Genomic DNA, 23860 nt, shown 5'->3' on the forward strand with positions numbered 1-23860 from the left:
TTATCTGTGAAGCTGAAAGGACTTTGATTTTCCTAACCAAAACCCTAGTGGACATGACACAAATTCATACAATTTAGCATGATCGAAAATCTACGGTCAGGAGATACAGGACAACACTGAGATGCACTGAGCCATGTAAGGCAGCTTGTTCACCAACTATCTAAACCGTGCCTGGCTCTAGCCAATGTTATTTGTCCTCCACTTCCACAAAAATCATTCATCCCTGACAAGAGGCTAAAGGAAAAAACATAAAAAACTAGAAGATTAAAATGACCAGCCCTATAGAATGGATGGCTCAGGGGACCAGCTATAAAGCTATAGAGCTTTTCTTTTCCTACAAGTGTCTAGGACAGAGGTGGGCAAACTATGGCCCATGGGCCACATCCGGCCTGCGGGCTTCCTGACCCTTGAGCCCCCGGCCCCTCCTCTGCTGTCCCCTCTTCCCCGCAGCCTCAGTTTGCCATGCCGCCAGTGTGGCTTGTGCCAGCCCACCTCCGAGGCTTTCTAATAAGCCAATCCTGCCACTCTGAGCAGCATGTTAAGGTGGCGGGGGGTGGATAAGGGGCAGAGGATCCTGGGGGGCAGTCAGGATGGGGAACAGGGGGGGGTTGGATAGGCATGGGAGTCCCAGGGGGCCTGTCAGGGGGCAGGGGTATAGATAGGGATCAGGGCACTCAGGGAACGGGGGTGGGGCGGTCGGTGATGGGGTGGGGTCCCGGGAGGGGCAGTTAGTCCCGGGAGGGGGTGCTCAGAGGACAAGGAACGGGGGGGTTGGATGGTCAGGGGTTCTGAGGGGGGCAGTCGGGGGCGGGAAGTGGGAGGGGATGGATAGGGGGCGGGGGCCAGGCTATTTGGGGAGGCACCGCCTTCCCTACCTGGCCCTCCATACAGTTTCACAACCCCAATGTGGCCCTCGGGGCAAATAGTTTGCCCACCCCTGGTCTAGGACACATTGCTTGGGAAACTCTCACAGCTGCTGCTCAAACTATACCTGTTCAGTGGACACAGACACCTCAAGTCTCCAGAATTGACAATCTGCCATCATGCACCAGTGCTGCTGATTTTTAAAAAAGTTTATTAAAAAATCTGAATAACTGACGTGCAAGTTGGGGCCCCTCTGAATAGTTCCTTTTTCTCCAGGACCTGTTGGAATCCAGAAAGTTCCTTCATTTCCCCCCCACATTTTATATCTCCATCTTTCAAACACTGTCATGACTATCCTTCCAGCCAAGGCTGCCTGCATAAGTCCCCACCTGGAGCCAGTTAATGCTCTTTCTTAATCAGATGGCTTTGCAATAATTATTCCCATCACTGGCTTTCCCCATCCTCTCCCACCAGACTTAACACTTGGCCCCTGAAACATGCAAGTCTCTGCTGACCTGGAGTGTGAGCAAGATACCAAGAGACTACATATTTAATCCAATCTATTGCAGTGCACAGTACTATCCTGACATTTACTTAACACTTAGACTGAGGTGTTGTATGGGAGTAAATTTCTATTCCTGAGCTGGATGGACTTTTGGCTGTGTGCCCTTACAGGCAAGGCCAACAGGACTAAAATCAATTACACCATGCAGCAAAACAGTCAGCATTTTGCCTGCTATTCATGCACTACCCACGCTTCCATTTTGATTACTGTGGATACCAAACACCTATTTGAAACAGATTAAATATTACATAATCAGAAGCATAATTACCAAACAAAAGCAATATATGCTTTTAAGTTTGTGCACACATCTCTTCAGTGTCTTGTCTCCCTATTTAAATGTGGAAATTAAATACATGGACTGATCAGATTATTAAATGCTCTAACACAACCATGTAAAAACAGTTATGAAATACTACAATGAAACTAAACGAGAATGCAGATAATAAAATTTGGCATTGCAACCTCCATTATACCTGCTTTCACTCAACTGAATAGTTTTACTCAGCCGTCCCTGATCAAGTGGGTTGCCTTGTGCAGAAAAATGCTTTAAAACATGAGAACATTCTGAAATAGACATCACAAAAAACTTTCAGCTTGCCCAGATTTATTCTCACTTGGAATACAGTTCAAAAAGCTTCTTTCAGCAAAGTCCTGTAAAAAAAATAGCCAATGCTTCAGCCAATCACAATTTTACATTTGAGTGACAGGCTAAATGCAAGACAGCAATCTTCAGCCTTGTGGAATTATAGCAAAACAGAAAATCATAAATTAGAAAAGCACACCTTCCTATTATACTTTGATCTTCCAGAATCAGGCTGATAGGCACATCGGTTTCCTGTGCATGACCTGCTCAACACAAGCCAAAAGAGCAACATGATCGCTACGCCCAACAGGTTGGCATACCAAGATCTCCTGGACCAGCCTACAATGTCTTCAGAGGTCTGTCCCTCTGAAGACTGTTTAGAACCCTACAGATGAGGGATAAGAATATCAAAGGTTGGTATGGAAAACACTTGCTTTCATTAAGAGAACACTGCACTTTCCAATTAATCAATCCATCAACCTTCCCTGTAGGGAAGCATTCCCTACTATTTGGCCTCTCTTTTTCTTTGCACTACTGCTTGGTACTGGCTTTGCTCCACCCCAAAAAAATAACTCCCCCTCCTGAGAATTTATAGCTTTGAAATAAATAATTGTAAACTGTTCTGTCTCTCTTAGTAGTCATCTGGCCCACTACTGAACACATACGAAAAAAAATCTTTCCTCATAACTCAAACCAGTAATGGTGATGAAAGTTTATATGGAATGCATCCAATAGCTCAAATTCCTAGGGACAGGAGAGGACATCTGCTCATGAATCCACTCAAAGCCTTTATCTTCTTAGTGAGGCATGAGATACAGCTATTGCAAAAATAAAGCATAGATCTCCCTTTCCTTGGCTTTCTCAGCCATTGAAATCAATGACTCTCTAGGACCAAAGTAAAGGAAGTCTATTCATGGTCCACTTGCCAAAACCCATCTTCCTCTTGGTGGCTGCTATACCCTCCTTCCCTCTCCCTTTGTACCTGATACTCCCTTCCACTGGCAACTATTGCCCTCTTTTTCATTAGTTCACTTAGTTATTCTACAAGTCTCTACAAGTAATAGAAATTAAAGAAAGGAAAATTTAGTCTAGAAAATTTGTGGGGGTGGGGGGGAGGGGAGAAAGGAAGGCAGGAAGTATCCTAGTCATGAGATTTATTAAAGGGTGCAGGGTCTCCAGTATATCCGCCTTCATAGGAATATGGTCTCTCTGAGGAGATCTAGCACTCCTCTTGCATGAGGCTTTCCTTGTTTTGCTCAATCTGTCTTTCAAAGACCTAGAATGCAATTGAGCTGTTGGAACTGATGGGGAGCTGGGGTCCAGGGGAGTCTTTGGGCCTGAATCTGAAGCCGGATGAAGGGAGCACTCCATCACAAGTTTTAGTTCTCTGTCCATCTGGAGCAACTCTTGAAGCTTGTGCAGATCTTGCACTTTAAAGACACAGGCATATCCCTGAGGCAGTGATGTCAGAGTCAGCGGGTGGTTACCTGAGGCAGGAGTAGATGCAGACTAGAGCTGAGGCTGCTAGCGTGGAAACAGGCAGGAGCAGGAGCAGTCTGTTGAAACTACTCACAATAGAAATGCTCCTGACCAGGTAGCGATGTTGAACAGATTGGACAGACTGCTTCCCTTCGGAGCCTATATACCTACCTCAGCATCACCTGGGTGGGTCCTCAACTCTGGATTGGCTGAATGGTGTGGGGCCTATCAAAAGACCTTCAGGTAATTGCCTCTGATAACTCTCACACTCTGGCTCAGAGATGATTCATCAGGCTTATGCGGAGTCAGGGATGACTCATCAGGCTTTAGCAGGCTCAAAGATATCACATCACACCTACTTCAAAAGGTGTTTACCAGGTGTCTTCAGTTTGTCAGGATATGACCAGTGGAATTTCCCAAAGTAGCTGGGGTACATCCTGGCTTTCAGCTGCTTCCCATGAGTGATCAGCTGGACCACTGCCCACCCAATCAACAAGGTACATGAGCTTCTCTTGGAGAACCTTAAGTCCAAGATCTGCCTCACCGGGTATACTTGCTGCCTCTGGACCATGACGGGAGGGAGGGAGAAAGAAAGAGAGAGAGAGACACAGACAGGAGAGTAGGTGGCTTTATCTGTCCAGGAAAGGAGTTATCAATATACTTTTTCAGCGGGGATATATGAAATATCAGGTGCATCATCATCATATTGGCTAACTGGAGTTTGAAGACTACCAAGTTAACCTGTTGGATGATCTGGAATGGACTGAGATACCTGTAATCCAGCTTTCTTGAGGGCTAGGCAGCATCCTGGTGCTGCATCTAGTGTCATACTTTACCCCTGACCATGATGTGCAAGACTTTACAGGCAACTGTAGTTTTGGTCACCAGAAATTGAGAGACCAGTTTCATTGTTTCCAGTGACCGAAGTGGCCACCCAGGAGCGAGTCATGACACAACCAGAACATGGCCAGATGTTGTTGACCTTTGGGGACCTAGATCTGATCCTGCAATAAGAGAACACTATTCTTTATCAAGAAGTTTGAGTCGGGGCTGGGGCTGGATCTGTACTGGTGAACATTAATTTCACCACAAACAGATTGTGAGGCAGGGAAGACTTCACAAGGAACAATTAATCATTGTTGATTAGTACGTTGACAAAATGGCAAAGCTTCAAGACGCTGGTGGGTCTATCTCCCTTATACAGGTGCTGGTCCTGGTGAGGTAACATGTCAGGCTTACCATTCTGGGTACCAGGACAATAGGTCAGGATGAAATCAAATCAGGAGGGAAAAAAAGGTACCAACAGATCTGGCGCTGAGAGCCTTTGCATTTCATAGGTACTCCAAATTCTTATGATCCATGAATACCTCAACCAGAAAACATGCACCTTCCAAGGGATGATCCCATTCCTCAAAGGTGGCAGTTCCTTGTGACAGACTTTGTAATTCTGTTCCACAGGTATCAACTTTCAGAAGCAGGATGCACAAAGATGGAGAACGCTCAGGGATCCATGATGCTAAGAGCACTGCTCTGATCACAGAGTCAGAGATGTCTGCTTTGAAAATGAAGGGTTTTGTCAGGTCCGGATGAAATATGACGGGCACTAATGTAAATGCTTCTTTCAGTTCATCAAAAGCAGACTGAGCTTCCTGATTCCAAACAAAGGCAGTGTCCTTCAGGAGCAGCTGGGTAACTGAACCACCTTCAAACACCCCTTGATGAAAGTGGCAAACCTCAGGAAGCACTGGACATCAGAGATGTTTCTCAGAGCTGCCCAGTCCACAACTGCAGACACTTTTTGGGGATCCATGCTTTACCCATTGGGGGGAAATGATATAGCCTAAAGTCAGAGGTGCATTGAACTCTCACTTCTTGGGTTTCCCATACAGGTCACTTGCTTCAAAACACTTAAGTACCAACCAGATGCATTGGTCATGAAGGGCTTGTTTTCCAAGATGAGAATGTTGTCTAAGTAGATCACTACAAACTGGTCCAGAACATCCCTAAATGTGTCATTGACAAAATACAGGAATGTGGTTGGGTTGTTGGAAAGACTTGAAGGGCATGATGTGGTATTCGAAATGGCCACAGCAGGTGTGAAACTACCTTCCAATCATGCCACTAGTACTCACTTAAAATTCTCTCTTTGTAGTTAAATAAACTTGTTTTATTCTTTAATCAAAACTAATTGAGTGTTGTCTTTAAACTGAACTGTGTGGGTAACTCCATTTAAAGTGGCAAACAGTTGTATGTTGACCCTTTACAGGAGGAACAAACCTCCAATATCTGGACTGTCTACAAGAGGGCTGGACAGTGCAGAACACACATTTTGTGAGGAAAATCCGGGACTGGGACTGTGTTGGTGTTACTCTGCAAGTGGTAGCCAAGGTGGGTGTAAGCCAGAGTGTGACTGATGTGCGGCTGGCAGGCTGCAGCTATACACAGACACTCAATGGTGTTACCTGCTGCCTGGAAGGCTATCTGTGAGCAGCCCAGGTGGGAGCCTCAGCACAAAGCATTGTGAGGCCCCCACGATTGCAGGGTAGGTTGACACAACCTCTTACTGGTCTGGACTTCACCCTGGAATGTCATACCAATGTACAAAGTAATGGGACTACTGAATCCCCCCAAAACAATCCTATCCTACCTCCTTTCCCACCATCCACTTCATGGCCAGAAGTTTAAGAAAAAGAGGCTTTTAAAAGAAAAACATATTAACCACCTGCTGTAAGCTGACTCAATCAAAAGCTATAGGGAAACAGTACTGAAACAGAAGAACTCTAACTCTCCTAATTAATTAATGCATAATGGCACAATAATAATAATGGCACTCCACTTACATAGCTCTTTCCACAATTTCATATTTTCAGATGGGGAAACTGATGCAAGGCACAATTTTATTCTAAAAGGATAGCTTAAAAGGAGAGAAATTGAAAGGAAAAAAAGATTTTCAGCTGAGATTTGAAATGATTTGGTACCACTGAGATGAAGAGATACACAAAGGTTGTGGCAGACAGTACAACTTCAGAGGAAAAGGTTTTCAAACCAACTATAGACAGATTTTGTGAAAGTGTGAAAAGACACCGACATCCCATAAAGTGAACGGGCAGACCACAGAGTGTTTGAAACACGTTGAGCAATGTGGCCACACTGTGTGAGAGAAACTGAAGCACATATTTTGGGACAGAAAAATGGACATGGATAAGGCACTAGTCACAAACACAGCAACTTTAGCCTCAATTCATTGGTGTGATGCTAAGCCCCTGCCTTTCCCTGGGATTCTTATGTTACTAAACCCTGCTTAGAGAATCTCTCTTTGTATCAGGTTCTAGAGAGCTTTTCCCAGACCTGAAGAAGAGCTCTATGGAGCTTGAAAGCTTGTTTCTCCACTGACAGAAGTTGGTCCAATAAAAGATATTACCTCACCCATCCTATATGTCTCATATCCTAGGACCAATATGGCTACAACACAGAAAACGTGTAATTATTTTCATTCATTCTCACTACTGCCCACAGAGTTCTGAATGGCAGCAGCAAACCTGACCAAAATTATACTCTGATTCGCAAAGTTCTGAGCACCAGTGGTGTCCCAGGGAATGCCTGTCTGCAGACTCAGGAGAACACTATATTAGATCACATATTAAGATCTATTAATCTATTAATTAGATCTACATATTAAGTATATTAAGAAACTCACTTTTGTAAACATACAAGTTAGAAACTTAATTTTAATTAAAGTTTAAATTCTGCAGATATTGATGGGTTAGGACCTCAATTGTCAGGACAAGCTTTCTACTCACCAGTGACTGATGGTGATGGGGGCAGGGGAGAAGAGGGGGTTTGGCCTTGTTCTCTAAAAGCTTCCCAATGGCCCATCTTAGAAAATCATCTGTTCAGTTTGGAGTCTCAATAGAGTCTCAGAAGCCATTACAATGAAGGTTACTGAGATGGCAAACAACCTTTTACTTTTCAGTTTGGAAGCCTCTGGCTCTAGGGGTTTGATGCTAGAACTGAACTGTTAACCATTATTTATAAGATTCTATTAAGATTTTCAAACTTGTATCGCTTTGGTAGGTAAATGCTGTGGTTTAATGCTGGGAAGCCTTGTTTTGTTTTATTTTTTAAAGTAAAGGAATTCTACTTAGGCCTAGCATTGATGTATGTAATGATTATGGGTTAATAACAGAACAACTTTTTTAAGCTTACAACAATAAATTAATGAAAAAATAAAATTGAATTTTGCTGTGCTAGAGAAGTTCCCACACATTTTCATAGTGTGGAGCACACCTTAGAACAACTGTGTTGTAGATAATCTACCCACTCACTGGTGATTGCACAGACCTCCCCCACACCTTCACAATTCCTTAACATCCCTGTTGCAACTACAGCAACTGCTCGCCTGGATGAAGTAATATTAGGAAAGTACTTATGTATTTTTAGCTTCCCTTAATATAATTTAGCAGCTGGAAATGAGATGCCAGAACCATGTGACCATCTAGCAGTCTGTGAATCACTATCAGGAAATATCAAAACAAAAAATTTTGTTTCAAAACAACATTTTGAAACAAAATTACAGTTTTCATTTTGACAAATAAAATATATTCAAACGACTGTCCACTCAAAACATTTTCATTTTGGTCAAAGTTTTGTTTTGAGATTTCTGATTCAAAAAACTTTTTCAAATTTTTCATTCCTTAAGAATTTTCTGATATTTTGACTTTCGCTTCTGATTTGAAAGGGAAACTAGTTTAAAAGTACTGAAGTTTCCAGCAGGCCACTTTCTGCGCACCTATAATCACAAGTCAGAGATATAGGGAGTTGTAGAAGTTAAATCTGTATGTAAGTGTAACTTTCAGGTTTCATGTTTAATTTGTTAAAAAAGTTAGATTCAAGTCAAAGAATTTCTAAAGGCCTAGCCATTACCATCAGATAGATTACCGTGGACATCACATGAGAGGTGGGTTTTGCATACTGCATAAGATTCCCTGTGTCATCCTACTAAATACAAACCCAGAGATTTTTAGGCCTCTCAGATTTGCCTCCCAGAGGGCAATACATCAAACTGCAAGGTAGTCAACTACCTTCATCTCACACTGGAGGAAGATTCCTGTACAACTATTTGCGCCAGTAACTAGGCATCTCAAGGCCATATTTTCAGAAGTGTTCAACACTCACATCTGGTGCTATTTTTTTTTGTTTGTTTGCCTATTTTAAAACAACAGCTCAGCACCTAGCAGCAACCACTGAGAACAATGAGGTGCCAGGGCTGAGCACTTATGAAGTGGGGCCCCTCAACTTCAAAATTGGTGTAAGTCTGAAAAAAAGGTCAGTAACCAGATATGGAAATATTTATCCTCCTTTACGCCAACTTTCCAAGTGCCATTTTGCATAGCACCAACAAAGATGGCTGCAACCGGCCCTATACCAAACAGGAAAAACTACATTATTTTTGCTGTCCTGTGCACCGCTTCACCCTCCTATATTGACAGTCTGGGCTTTGTCCCATTTCTCAACAGGACAGTTAAAATCTCAAGCAAAGACAAAAAACAATGAAGTTAGCTGTTCTTAGCTGCATATATGAATTCATTAAGAATACTATTTTATGTACCACCACCATGATTTTCTCTGCCCATCAACTTCAGGAAAAGTGCTGTGAGCAACATTGACCTCCATACCTGGCCTTCAATGACCTCACAAAAGCATTTGACTCTACCGATCATGAGGCTGTGGAGAATTCTCCTTTAATTTGAATGCCTGCCAAAATTTATTATGTTCTCTGACTCCTCCACGACAACATGTCTCTGACTGTTGTCAGCAATGGATCTGAAACAGACCCCTTCCTAGTCAAGATAGGAGTAAAGCAAGGTTGTGTCAGCTCCAACCTTTTTCTCCATCCTCCTTGCAGTCATCCTTCTTCTCATCCGTGACAAGCTCCTCCCTGGCCCGGACATTCAATACAGAATGGACAGCAAGCTCTTCAACCTCAGTCGCCTCCGATCCAAGACAAAACGATCACTAAGGCTGCGAGTTTGGCACGGAGGTCATGAAAGTCGACCTCTGTGACTTCTGCAGCAGCCAATGCAGCTCACCCAGGGGCTGCCTGAGCAGCTTAAGCAATCCCTGAGCCAGCCGCAACAGCCACTGCTGGGGCAGTCTCAGGCCACCATGTCCTTCTCCCGCAGCGGCAGCAGGAGTTTGGGTGTGGGCTCAGGGCTGGGGTGCAGGACGGGGTGAGGCCTCTGGACAGCGCTTACCGGGGGGTGGGGGGTAGGCGGGATGACTCCCTGGATGCGATTCCCGGCCGATTGGAGCTGCGGAGGCAGTGCTTGGGGTGGAGGCAGCGCGCAGAGCTGCCTGGCCACGCCGCCACCTAGGAGTAGAGGGAAGGGGATGTCACTGCTTCGGGGAGGCGTGAAGCCAGGCAGGTAGCATGCCAGCCCTACCCACATGTACCCACTGCACCCCTGGGCTGACTCCCCTCATTCCCTGCAAGATTTAGTCAGGGGTATATAGTACTAGGCTATGGAGAGGTCACCGGCCATGAATTTTTGTTTACTGCCCGTGACCTGTCCATGACTTTTACTAAAAATAGCCCTGACTAAACACAGCCTTAACTATCACTAAATCAGTCACTGAACTCCAATATGCAGATGGCTATGCCCTGTGCGCTCACTCAGAATATGATCTTCAAAAAATAGCCAACACTTTCTCTGAGGCCTATAACCAACTTGGTCTCACACTCAACACCAGGAAAACTAAGGTACTCCACCAACAAGCTCTGAATCACCAGGATCCTGCTCCGGTAATTCAGATCAATAAAGAAACCCTGGAGAACACAGAGCACTTCTTTTACCTCAGCAGCTACGTATCAGATAAAGCTGACATTGAGGAGGAAATTCAACAGTGCCTTCAAATGCGCCAGTGATGCTTTTGGACACTTGACAAAACATCTTCAAAAATCGTGACATTAAGAATCAAACCAAGCTTCTCATGTACCAGGCCATTGTTGTCCCTGCTCTCTTGTATGGTGCTGAAACCTGGGTCACGTACAGTAGACACCTCAAGGCTCTTGAATGATACCATCAATGGTGCCTCTGCAAGATCTTCCGAACCAGTGGGAAGACCAAGGCACCAGCATCAATGTTCTGTCCCAAGCCAAACCTCCAGCACTGATGCTATGATCATCCACCAACAACTCCACTGGGCTGGTCAAGTTCTTCGAACGCCAGAAAATCGAATCCTGAAGCAGGTCATGTTCTCACAATTGTGCCACGGCCAATGGACAAGGGTGTGGGGGGAGTTCTTCAAAGACACCCTCAAAGCCAACATGAAGAAGTGCAATATTGACAAACTCATGGGAAACCGAAGTCCTCAATGACCTAAATGGAAAAGGACTTTGTGGCAAGGATCCCAGTATTTCGAGATCCAACAGAAACAGGAAATGGAGAAATGGAATAAAAGGAAAGAGCACACCGCAGCCCCACTCAACAATCTTGATCCACCCCTTCCATTGGGAAACGTCGACCCTAACTGTGACAAGATCTGTGGATCCTGGATTGGTCTCATTAGCCACCAGCAATAACTGACTATCATTATATGGAAGAGAACCATCCTTGAACCTCGAAGGATCGTGGACTACTATACTATTTTATGTTTCTTTTTCTTGAAAATTACAGTGTAGTATCACAATTTAAACTGCTCATTTCAGCATTTTGAGTCACCTGCCATACACAAACATGGTGGTCAAGTGAAAAACAGTTTCCACTAAAACTAACACAGTCAGTGATCTAGTTGTTTGAACATTGCACTGCTATGCGGTAAAACCTTGTAGAACCCCTGTATTTACGCTGCCTACTGGTTCCTGCTATAAAAGTCCTGGGATTTTTTTTTCGGAGACGTTTTAACCCGCTACATTGTTTGCAGCAGACCTTTGAAATTTTGCAGGGAGGAAGCCCTCAGACAAGACATGTGCCTTTTGCTTGTGCCATAAAATTCTATTCAACGTGGCTAAGTTGTAAACTGTTAAGCCACCACTTCCCTTCTTTTACTTGCATTACTAAGGAAAATTCTGACAACATGCCAAAATTATAACCGAACTTGAACATGGTAACAAACAGAGCCTAAACTGCCATTCAAACAGCAGTGGCACAAATTTGTACTCAAAATGCCAGGGAACGACAAGAGCAGCCTGGGATGAGGGGAGGAAGAAGAGAGCCAGATCAAACTTCCCCCTGACCACAACCATTGTCACATGGCTTGATAGGTCCATTTTGCCCTCTGGGGGCATCACAGGGGGCAAGTGTGTCTCCAACCCATGGAAGAGGTGGGAAGACCCAGGCTAGACTCCCCACAACCCCCGCTCCACCATTTTGGAAGAGTAGAGAGACCCCCCCCCAACCCCACCAAAAAAAAGGGGGGAGGGAGGAAAATCCCAAGGCCTGCTTCTTGCACACTCTTCCAGTGTCACTTTCTGACACCAATGCTGAATAGTAAGTTCTTGGTTTGTTTGTTTATTTTTAAGTTCTTTTTCTTCATTTTCCATTTATTACATCATTAACTACAGCTTTTGGTATATGAGGGACAGTTCTGAGATACTGATGGATTTCAGAACTGAAGATACTCCAGTAGTCTTGCTTGACCCCTGTAATAACACAGGGGGTGATGTAACACATGAAGTTCTAAAAAGTGGCTGGTGGCCACTCACATCTTTAATAAAGAAGTGAAGCCTATAGAAACCGCAGCTCCCAGCTATACAATTCTTCATCTTGACGCAGACAGAAGGCTGCTGGAATCAAGACTGATCACTGCATACTAGCAGCCACAGTACCCATGGCCTACACCTCATAGTCAGAAGGTAAGATCAGCTCAAACACGCTCTGCCTTACAGATTTGAAGCCCCTCAGCTCAGGAACATCTGAGCTCCTGATATGCACATTTACCATTCTTTTCTTATTCTGGACTCCACTATTTTCAAACTATTTTAATACCCCTAAAAATTCAAAGAGTACAGTATTATAACAATACCACTTAGTGGCCTTAATGAAGCTTATTGTCTGTGACCTCTCAATGCTAACTTACCTTCTCTCCGCTAGAGTAGAAGAAGTATCGCAATCGGACAATGTTACAGTGATCCAACTTTCTCATGATCTGGAGCTCTCGGTTCTAAAAGAGAAAAAGCACCATAAGGTTAGAAAAATTGTTTTTTTGTTGTTGTTTTTTTTAAAATAGTGATGTTACGGTGTAGTGTGCACCTTAAATGTATTGGCCAAGAGCACATGAAAGCCACTGAATCAGGGATGCATTAGGAATGGGGTGTTGAAAAGAAAAAGTCTGGAAGTTTAAAGTAGCTCCTTTGTCATAAGTACCAAATGTGGTTTAGTCTGTCACATGTTGCTCCTCATTCCTCTTCCTCCAATTGTTTTAACTATAGTATTCAGGGGTGCAGATTTTCTTAAACTTAAGAGCGCTGTAATTAAACAACCAACCCAAGGTGTCGAGCACCGGAGCTTGTTGCTGTCAAGCAGATGCAATAAATATTGTATTCAAACTCAGTTAGTTTTCAGTTTGTATTTTCTAAGCTTTGAAAGCTACATATTCTAGTCTGAATGGTCAGCAGGCTTGAACTGTCCACAGAGTGGAATGGTAGTGATTTCACAGTTAAGGCTGCAGCAGGGTTTTAAATCTTTATTTTGAAGATGCTGTAAAAGTGATAAAAAACAGAACAGACGTTAACTGACAATAATTTATTTTTTTCGCGTTGGTTTGGAGCAGTATGGGTAGATACAACTAAGTGATCAAAAATAAATTCAAAAATTTTAAAAGGTGATTCCACCTGTTCTTGGAACCTTTTTGTCAGAAATGTCTAGAGTTCATGGATCTGATTTCTGCTTTGGACAATACTACGTAGAAGCAGGTACTCTCTTTTTCTTCACAATGTTTCTAAGCCGCTATTGAACAGCGGAGAGAGAGACAGAGACAGACAGACAGGTAGGTGAACACATTTCCACACCAAATACTCCTGTTGCCTAAGGCAGTTCCCTGAGCTGGGAATCAGACAACCATGCAGTCAAATCTCACTTCTACTGACTGAAGTCTGACAAGATTTATACAGAACGATCAGAAGGACACTCTGTTTTGCTTGGCAGAATAAAGAAAATTACTGTTAGTGACTAAACATCTCCACTTTGTAGCAATCCAAAAAAGCAATTAATTTAAAATACATTTATAGAGCACAATAAATGTGCATTAGCTCATGACAGATGACAATGGTCCCTGCCTCAAAAAGCTTAAGACAAAGTGAGATGGTGACAAACATAGGTGTGTAGGGAAATAGACTGGGGCCCCACAGTGATGAGCTGACAGTACAAACAAAGAAACAATCCATTTTCCAGAGAGTCTTACACTCTAAATACAAAAATAAATGAAGAGCTAAAGTGTGGATGGGGATAGAACACAAAAGGAGATGTAACTAACAAAGTCATGCCAATTCATGTATTGTTATTGGTACATTCCCCCCAACACCATCCCCTAATCACTTCTCCCATGTTCTCTTTTCCACATCTCTCTTTTACCTCTGCCTAAACCGGAGGAGATAGTGTAGAGTATCAGTAGCAAAAAATGTTCAAGCTTTATTAAATAGAGACTAGTCACTATAAAATCAGATCTGAAACTAGCTTTTTATACACATCTAATTTTGAATGTACCCCTACACCTTTACTTTGCCAGATTTCAACTAATATACCTGAAATTTGGCATGCAGCATCTTAGTCAAGGGAAAAATCTTTCTGCAAGACTTGGGGTAAATGGGAAAAGAAATTTGAGAGCTGGGGGGGGGGAATAAAAAATTCAGGCTAGTTTCTCATTTCTGGGTCATTTTCTTAACTTTTTTTTTTTTTTTTGCTTTGTCACATGCCCCGCCAAAACAGCTTGATTTAGAAATATTAAATTTGTCTTGTTAGCACTGTTACCTCTGACTAACTTCGGGAAGATTTGGGAGGGAGAGAGCGTTTCCATACACCTAAGTGCACATAGCTAATGTCTGCTTTATAAAGCATCACTGTCATAATTTGGACTTCATAAGCCATGCATCAGAGCCCCTCCCATCCACCCCCCCATCATTACTCTGCAAACTTCAGAAACTGCATGTATCATATGGAGATCTTAAAGTATGCATGGTTCTGACCCTCAGTTAAAGAAGCTTCCTGCCTCCTGCTTCAAAATCCTTTACCATATACCCTTAAGAACAGGTGCTATCTAGGAGGCCTTGAGTTTTAATCCCATCACTGCCATTGACTGACTTTAAATCACACTTTGTATTATATAGCACTTTACAATCAGTGACATTTCACAATACCATTATGAAATTGGCAATTATCTTTGTTTATAGATAAGGAAACTGAGGCTCAGAGAAATGATTGTTCAAAAGCCCCACTGTTTGTGGCAAATCCATGGAAACAACACAGGTTTTGTGCATGACAGGCACATAAGCGTCTCAAATTACCTCTCTAATGTGCTCCATTTCTAACCGGGAGAAGCCCACTCCGGGGGGGAGAAAGAGAGAAGAGAGTTCAATTCTTCAATCATTCTGTCCCTGATCTCTATTAAGATTGCTAAAGAGGAACCAAATATTACCAGCTATGATAGCGTTTTCTGTAAGGCACATTTATTCACTGGGAAGAAGAATGAGTTCATCAACATTTCACACTAACCACTGGACATTCATCATATGGTATCAGCTTTTAGTCATTGGAGAAACAGGTCAAATCTGAACAACTGATCCTAAATACGAAAGGCTCCTTATGCCATCAGCCATTGAGCTTTCTATTATGATAGCAATCTTAATACTTTCTGGAGGGTTTTCAAGGTGTTCACATTTCCATTGGAGTACTGAACACAAGATTGGAAATCTGGAAGTTCTGAGATTGAAACCCAGCTCCACCAGTGATTTTTTCATTACATGACCTGGGGCAAGTAATGCCTTTGTTTCAACAGCTTGAAGATGAGGATAGTAATAATTTCACACCTCCATGGGGTACTGGAAGATAAATCAATGTTTGTACAGTGCTTTGAATGTGTAAAGCACTACACAAATATTATTATTTCAAAAGTATCTTTATAAACTCCTGAATAAGTGTGTGTACTCCAGCTCATACTGTTGCTTCATGATCTTAGGATCTGTATGCCTGATACCATACAATAATACATTCTAGAAATCAGCAGATGTTATTCTATACTGTTACAAGTTCTATTGTGTCTCAGTAACCCATTCCAGGACAAGTGCGATCTCTGCTGCTCTGACGCCTCCCACTCCTTGCTCCATCTCCTTAGGCGCTCTCCCTAACCATCTGTCTCAGCTCCATGAACAGCTCATTATTGAGTGGTGACAGGAGAGTTAATTCAACCAAACATACAGTAAAACTAACACTTCACATACTAGAATCTAACAGGATAAAATGAAGGATTTTTATTTCTTTAAAGTAAAACCTAACCAATCTCTGAATCACAGTTCACCTGAACAAACTAGATCAGAAATACATAAACAGCTGTGAAATTACAACAATTATTGTGACAGGGAACACATACTAAAGTTGATGATGATTAAAATAAAATAATCTAATGCTAAAATATGCAGTAAGCTTTTAAGGACCCATTTTTCTCATATTAGTACTCCCAGTATATAAATTTCCTTGAACAGCCTAAATAAACAAAAGCCACTCACTTTACAAAGTAGCATCTTACCAAGTAGTTCCCATCTACAGTGACTATTCTTGACTTGGATATCACTCAAATCATAGCTTTTGAAATAAACAGAAAAGCTCCAAATAAAATGTCACAAGCAGATGAGAAAGTGTGAATGGAATACAGCATATAAAATCAACTTATATTAGCAGAGAGCCTTATTACATAAATCAGTGATGGCTACCTTACATATAATTATAACAGATAAAATGCTTGTCTAAGTACAGCGTAACTAAAATAATTTCAGAGACACAGCCAAAAAAGGCTGACAGAGCACATCCAAAGTAGAGGGTGGATGAAAACACAAGACCTCTGCTCATACCCAGTAATGCCTCTTTCTTGTATTCCAGAAGCAACAATCCAGACAGTGACTTGGGTGATACATGTGCAAAGACAAGCTTCACCTAGAACAGTGGCTCTCAAACTCTGGGTCAGGACCCCAAAGTGGGTTGGGACCCCGTTTTAATGGGGTCACCAGGGCGAGCATTAGACTTGCTTGGGCCTGGGCCCGAAGCTTAAGACTGAGCCCCACTACCCAGGGCTCCGTCTTCGGCTTCAGCCCTGGGCAGTAGGCTCAGGTTACAACCCTCCCCCAGGTGAAGCCCTTTGGGTTTGTCTTTGGCCCCCCAACCAGGGATGGCAGGGCTCAGGCTTCAGGTTTGGCCCTCCAGCTCAGGGTGGCAGGGCTCAGGCTTCAGTCCCCCCTCCTGGTGTCGTGTAGTAATTCTTATGGTCAGAAGTGGGTCGCAGTGCAATGAAGTTTGAGAACCCCTGTCCTAGAATGTCTTCTATCAACAATCCCACCAAATGTTACTATATCAGTTTTCTCAAAAGCAAGGAAACGGCTTGGTATAAAAAGGCTTTTAAAAATTTTCTTTGGGAGTAGACTATTGTTTTTTCCAGGTTGTACATTTCCAAATTTCTACAAACCTTTGCTTACCATAGCTACAAACCATAGAGCAGTTAGTCTAAATCAGAACTATGATCTCACTAGGCATTAGTGAATGTCCAGCCCTCATTCCCAATTGCCACACTGGAGAACAAAAAGATTTATTTATAGTGAAATAAAGAATTCCTGAAGCACACATTCTTTTGAGAAACACTGAGCATTAAGGGGCTACAAACAGATCTCTCTGCAACTTATTTTCAGTTTGTGTTATTCAGCTAAAACCAGAATGAAAGGGGGGGGGTGTTCACACGTGAATCTAGAAAGTTAAACTCTGAAGTTTTTCTTGGTGACAGAATTATAAAACCTGATGTGCCAGAAGTGCCCCTTCGGTAATGATTATTCTACCAGTTCTAAAACACTTTTCCTAGCCCGGAATGCCAAAGAGACTACCTATACAGCTTATTATTTTAAATTAACCTGTTTGCCCATCCCACATTTCAGTTACAAAAATTGACCGGACATGCTCAGGTTATAATAATCCTGTAATATAACAAATAAAGGTTGCTTCATGTCTTCTTTCTAGCCTTCTAGAAGAAGCACTTTCTCTAGTCTCTCCCATAGGTTCCCCACCCAGCCGTGAAAATTCATCAGAACACAAGTAAACTGCAATGGATTTAGAACTGGAGAAGCAGGAAATGGGCTTGAATTACTGTACTCTGCTATTATAGACCAGGAAAACAGCTTTTCTTTACAACAGAAGTTCACAATGTTATTCACAGCATGAACCTTTCCTTGATCAAGAGATTGATCACAAATGGAAGGCACTGTGCCTGGTCCCCCTGCTTTCCTAGACATACGCCCTAGCTGCCTTTATTCTTTACTAGGTGCTTCCTAGGACAAACCTTTCCTGCTGGTGGCTGACAGTTCTAGTCTCACTGGTAACCCCACTTGCTGAAGACAGGCCTTGCTTTGTTTCCTCTTATTTATAGCAGCAGCATATAGGAGATGGAGTTACGTTTGCTTTACCTCATTTCCACCTATATTCTCAGATAGTTTAGTGCTTCTGAACTTGCATCTACCTTGAGTTGGAACAAGTAAAGTGAATGAAGAAGCTGCTGAAAGCTTTTGTATAGATCTCAACTGTATATTCATATCAACATGTCATCTGGGTCCAGACATGCAGGGAGTTCCTTCAGTTTTTCCTTCAGATAAAGGCATTTGGGTTTGGGACCTTGGGCTTCAGAATGAGTGTTTTAAAACCTCAGGAGAGTTCACTGAGGCTGGTTTCCTCTGCCATGAACATCAAAACTTGTCTACACAAGTTTAGCTTAGTGGGTTAGACAAATGGAACACTGTACTCCACACATGGAATTATTCAGGAATATCTACATGTGTAGACATGCCCTTAGAGACTCTAAACCCATTCTTCCTCATGTGTCTTACCTGGAGACAAGCCCTAGTTCTTCAGAACAGACAAGGCGTATTGAATCTTCTCTAATTCACTCAGACTGCAATGCAGGAATGAACCACTGCCCACTATTTCAGCAACAGAATTCCTTTGCTGAAACAAGTTAGGCCATGGCTTTAAGTAATGGTCCCTTCTGGCCTCAGAATCTATGAATTTGTATCATGTTATATAGTTATACTGCAGACAAATGAAAGCAGACCCAAGGACAGTAAAAACTTTAATAATTTCAGTGTTCTTGTCCTGGTCCCTTCTAAGCAAAAATTTTGAAACCATCTTACCACTGATGTCAAAGCACAAGTGGATAACAGATGCTTGCAGGGTCAGGCCCAAAGATCATCAAAGATTGGAGATTGTTGCATCTATCCTGGATTTTCCATGAACACAGCTGTCTCTTGTATAGTCAGAGACAGAGAGTTCTAATGGTTTTGCTAGAAGCTGCACTTCTGCAAAAGTAACGAGTGACTCACTGCAGATAGACGGAACCTGGGTGCCCGGTAAGATGAAGGCTTTATGGGATCTGCCCAGGCTTCAGTTCCAGAAGACTCTCTTGTTTGAGCTTCAGTGACTGACCTGGGGAGAAGTGCAGGTAGGTCCAGTTTTCTAAATGTACACACACACACACACACACACACACACACAATGTCTGCATCTTCCTCCTCTTTCCCCTCATCATGATCTCCATCCTCCCACAGATCATCTTCTTCAGCCAAGGTCTCCTATTATGACCTTATTAGGTTCAATTTCCTCTGTATACTCCTCAAATGGTCGGAGGAACTAATGCAGTCTTCTCAGCCACGAGCTAGGAAGGCAGTGATGGAGCAGCAGAGATATTCCCTTTCTGCATTTGTTTGGATGCCTGAATGGTAAAGTGTAAAAACTCCACTGAATCTAGAATTATTGAGGAGTCTTCTGTACTAGAGAATTTTGTTCTTTGTGGTGAAGAGACCCATGTGATGTGATGATGAGATCTTGTAGGGTAGGGAACATTGGATTTCTGGCCTCCTTCTTATTCCCCTCTTGCAATGTGGGCCGTGAAGAGCAGGACAATGAGTGAAAGAGGAGCAAGGTTGGCTTTGTGCCCTTGTTTGAGCAAGTCTGCCTTTGTTTAGCTGGGTATGTTGACCTGATCAGACAAATTGCTAAACAAATTGCATCCCTGTCCCCACCTTGGGCATCATCAACAGAGGACTGGTTCATCTGATCATGGCTGAGTCGCTAATCAAGTGGTTCCTCCTAGTATCCAAGTAGTTCTTCTGCCCCTCTGCGAGGTCTGTTCTTCCTCTCTTCCAAAGGGAATGCCAAGTAGAGCAGCTTTTCAGTCTCCCCACCTGGGTTGCTACACAGGAGTTGGTGAGGGAGTGCCTACTAAAGCTGCTGCTGTTAAAGAGAAGCTACCACTGTCAGAATAGCTGTTTTGAACTTCCTCCACTACCATCACATGGATCAAACAAGCAGATTATTTTGTGTCCCTTGAGTGCTTCCGGTGGCCGAGCCCCCAGGTGTGCTTCTGGAAGTTCGAGGGGCTGGGCTAGAAGACTTTGCTCTGTTATGCTAGCAGGATAGGAGATTGTGCCTGTTCTGTCTTGGTCCTGAGTGATGATAAAGTCAAGCAAATGTAGGGACAAAGCTATGCTTATATCTGCTGTCCTCCCTCTCCATCTTGCTATGTCTTATAGTGGAAATTACCTTTGCTGCAGTGGCTGAAAATAGCTGAATGGAACTTCTGGACCTGTTTACTAGATGAGTCCACCTCTGGGCTCTCCAGAGTGTTTCCAAAAGACAGTCTTGATAAGGTAAGGAGCTCCTCCTCTCAACTAGCCTCCCTCCACATTTGAAGAAGAAAGGTGCAATGCTAAGTTGTATAGGGGCCTGGCAACGAAGACACATGCTGGCCACATCACCTTTGCCTGGTCAGCCACTTTGGATGCCAGTTGCAGGAGTTTGGAGCATATAGGATGTGCTGTGACAGAGCATTTCTTAGACCTCTTTCTAGCCACCTTCCTACTAGAGAGTGAGATTCCCCCCACACACACATGCTGAAAAACAAACAAGTGGAAGTTTGTGATGGTTAAACCTTATTATATGGGGGTTTATAGCCATCAAGACCTGCTCGCAGAGAGGAATTATAATCCAAGCACCTGGATTGCTGTAAGAAATCAAAGCACACCATAGCTGCAGTAAAGGGAAAGTGAATCTAACAGTGTTCAGATGAAGAACTGTCAGACTAGATACTGAGCCACAGTGCTCCATTGGCCATAACAGAGGATACCATGCTGCCAAGGAACAAGCAGAATTGATCAAAATCAGCTTGTTCTCCCTGAACCCCACTAGCAGAGGCCAACTCCTGCAATCTCTCTCACTAAGAGCCTAATTTAACAGATTATATAGAGATAGCTGGCAACCAAAGCCTCCCACACCTTCAAATGTCCTCCTGAAATGTGTCCCAAACACTCCCATTCATTAGGTCTTTGAATGCTGTCCCTACTCCCTACAACAGGTTATATTAACGGATTCCTAGAGACAGAAATAAATAAAAAACAGACACCAATCTGGGAATCAAGAACCTGGTTCCATTTCAAAAGGCAGGTGCCAGTCCATCATCTTGCAGAATCCTGTATTTCTTCCTGTTTATCCAAAACTGCCATTGAAAAAGAATTTGGGGGGAAGAAGAAATGTAGAACCGAGTCCTAAGTGTTCAACTAGCACCCCTTGAAGTCTTCTCTAGATTGGGAATTTGCCCCAAGCCCCGCACTCAATGGCTAGTCACCAATGCAAATCTCAACTGCAGACAAGAAGTTTCAGGAAGGGATAAACTTGAATCGTGGCCTTCCTTGTCTATGCTTGGGATTTGAACTGGTGCAGGCCATTGATTGCTTGAATTGGTGCAAATTTCCAGTGCAGACATGACCGAAGTCTGCAATGTCTCACTTTTTAGCAATGGGCTTGCACGTCTCAGGGAATAACTGAATGACTAAAAATAGTAAGCCCCTGAACAGAGTGTGGAAAGCCAATCAATGATCATATCATCATCACCTACTGTCTGGGTTAATACAGGACAACACTTGGAAAAAGAAAAATGATATTTATCAAAATGAAAGGTAATTCACATCCATGATATTTTATTAAAAAAACCCCACAGAACAGCCATCATCCAGTTAGTGCAGGCCAATTGGTAATTATTAAATACTTTCCATCTAGTTTGGTTACAGCACAGGTCAGGAAATCAGTAATCTTCTCAGAGACCTGCCACTGAACAGCACAAATAGCACAGGAGGGGGGCTGAGGCTTAATTACTGTTCATAAAACACTTTGAGATCCGTCCTCAAAGGTGCTGGAGACACATGAATTATATCAAATTAGTATAATGTTAATGTTCAAGATTTCCCGATGGGAAAAATGCACACCAAAGATGGAGACCAGTGGGATGTGGCATAATAATTTTAAAGCAATGAGTATAAGTTGTTTTCTGAGACATTGCTCCCCCCATATTCCACAAACAAGGTAAATCCCATAAATTTAAAATACCCCATTTAGAATAATAAAAATATCAATTTGTGCACAGAGTACAAACAAACACTCAGATGTTCCCCTGGACATCAAGTAGTTCCAACAGAAAATCAGATGTTTTTGTACATGTGTTTGCTCCCTGTAAACGTAAATAATAGTCACAACAGCACTTTCTATTTTATGTAACTAAAAGCAACGTGAAGGCACCAACTTCTCCCCCTCATCCATAAATCCCACAGTACCCAAAAACTTCCCATGACCCATATCCCATAATCCTGAAGGTACAAAAAAGATTATGTGATATGGTGGGCCATGGGACAACTGTTTTTGGATGTTGGCCTTAAAAAACTACCAATGCAGAACATCCAAAAAGGTCAGAGAACGCAATGTATGTTAGCTACATTTTAGCCAAAGATTACCAGTGTGCACAGAAACCTTAAACCCTGGCACACGTTCAGATTACAGTGGTGAGCATCAGTTCAGAATGATGCAACAGCCGCAGTCTGCCTCATGAGATCAGCATGCACAGCACACTTGGCAGTAGCCGAGTCTAACCAACAGCCTCAGATGGTACAAGCAAGCGTAGGTGGAGCTAAGGGTGAACTGCCAGCCAACAAGCCAGTGTTTTATTAAAGCTTGACTGATATGAAATATGCGACTGAACAGGGCTGAAATTAAATGTGCAGCAAAACAGTCTTTAAAATGTATATGTTCCGGCAATATTAACTCCCTGAATACTGAATGGATTTAAAATCCTAATCACAAAAAGGATAGTGCTAGTTGTCCGATTGGCATGTTGTAGCTATGTACATTTGAGCTTTCTAAAAAAAACTGCACAGTGATTCACGTACAAATCCTTTTGAATGAAGGGATGAGAGGAGAATGTGTGCCTTGTTTCATACTGTAAGGCTGCATGTCAGTTCCTTTTTGTTTAATTAATTTTTACTTCCCTCTATTACAAATCCTGACATGAAAAGATTAGCCTGCCTGAACCCCAGCCAGACCAAAAACTACAACCTATTCTTGAATGGTAAAAGGGTTTGCTTCAGAGCAGCACGACCTCTTTATGGAGACTGAGAATACCACTTTTAAACTCCTGATGACTCTGGGAGCGAGGAAACCACATTTAGAACACAAACTCCAATTTACTGCATTGTTCTGCCATTAGACTACTAAACAGAAACACAAAATCATTTTCAAATAGTTGTTTCACATTTGGTGGCTAGGTGAACAGCTCAATTCTAACCTCAGGTTCTGCTGCTTCTATCATCCCCTGCCAATATACACGTGCATTTATAGAATTGCTGATTTTTCTAGATTACAGCAGTAGTTACTGTGTGTCCAAGATAGAAATTAGGTCCTAATTTGGAGGAGTAAAACTGCAACAGAAACCCAAGGTCCTGAGTTATGTGCAGTATAACAACTATAATGAGCTCAGATGGTTATTTCTTTGTTTCACAGATTACTACTAACAGGAAGAGTATTTTCTAAAGAAAAACCCTTTGCTTTCTGAGAGAATGGCTGCCTCTGGGCAAGGGCATAGCACAGAGAACTTTACATAGAATTGCAGAACTCTTGCATTATATTCACTTTCCACTTCAGGGAAAACATATGAGGTGGTCCTAGTTATTAGATTCTTAGCCTTCCAGATCAAAAAAAAAAAAAAAGCAAGCCTAAAAATCCAGCCATTACACAGAATATCCACAACATCCACTGCAATCTCTCATCACAACAGGAGCAGGTTCTAATAATCCATTAATAAAATAA

At 42.6% G+C, this 23860-nt stretch overlaps 1 protein-coding gene across 5 annotated transcripts in view; it reads right to left on the reverse strand.

Moving 5' to 3' along the window:
* Window positions 1-23860, reverse strand: part of GSK3B (glycogen synthase kinase 3 beta) — a 268723-nt gene that overhangs the window by 129929 nt on the left and 114934 nt on the right. For all 5 annotated transcript variants that reach the window (XM_084635608.1, XM_084635606.1, XM_084635609.1 and 2 more), the window contains exon 3: window positions 12570-12653. In XM_084635608.1, coding sequence (XP_084491734.1) covers window positions 12570-12653 — 84 coding nt within the window. The remainder of the gene's footprint in view (window positions 1-12569; window positions 12654-23860) is intronic.

This window comes from Lepidochelys olivacea (genome assembly GCF_965140295.1).
Source record: "Lepidochelys olivacea isolate rLepOli2 genome assembly, chromosome: 1".
NCBI classification, from domain to species: Eukaryota; Metazoa; Chordata; order Testudines; family Cheloniidae; genus Lepidochelys; species Lepidochelys olivacea.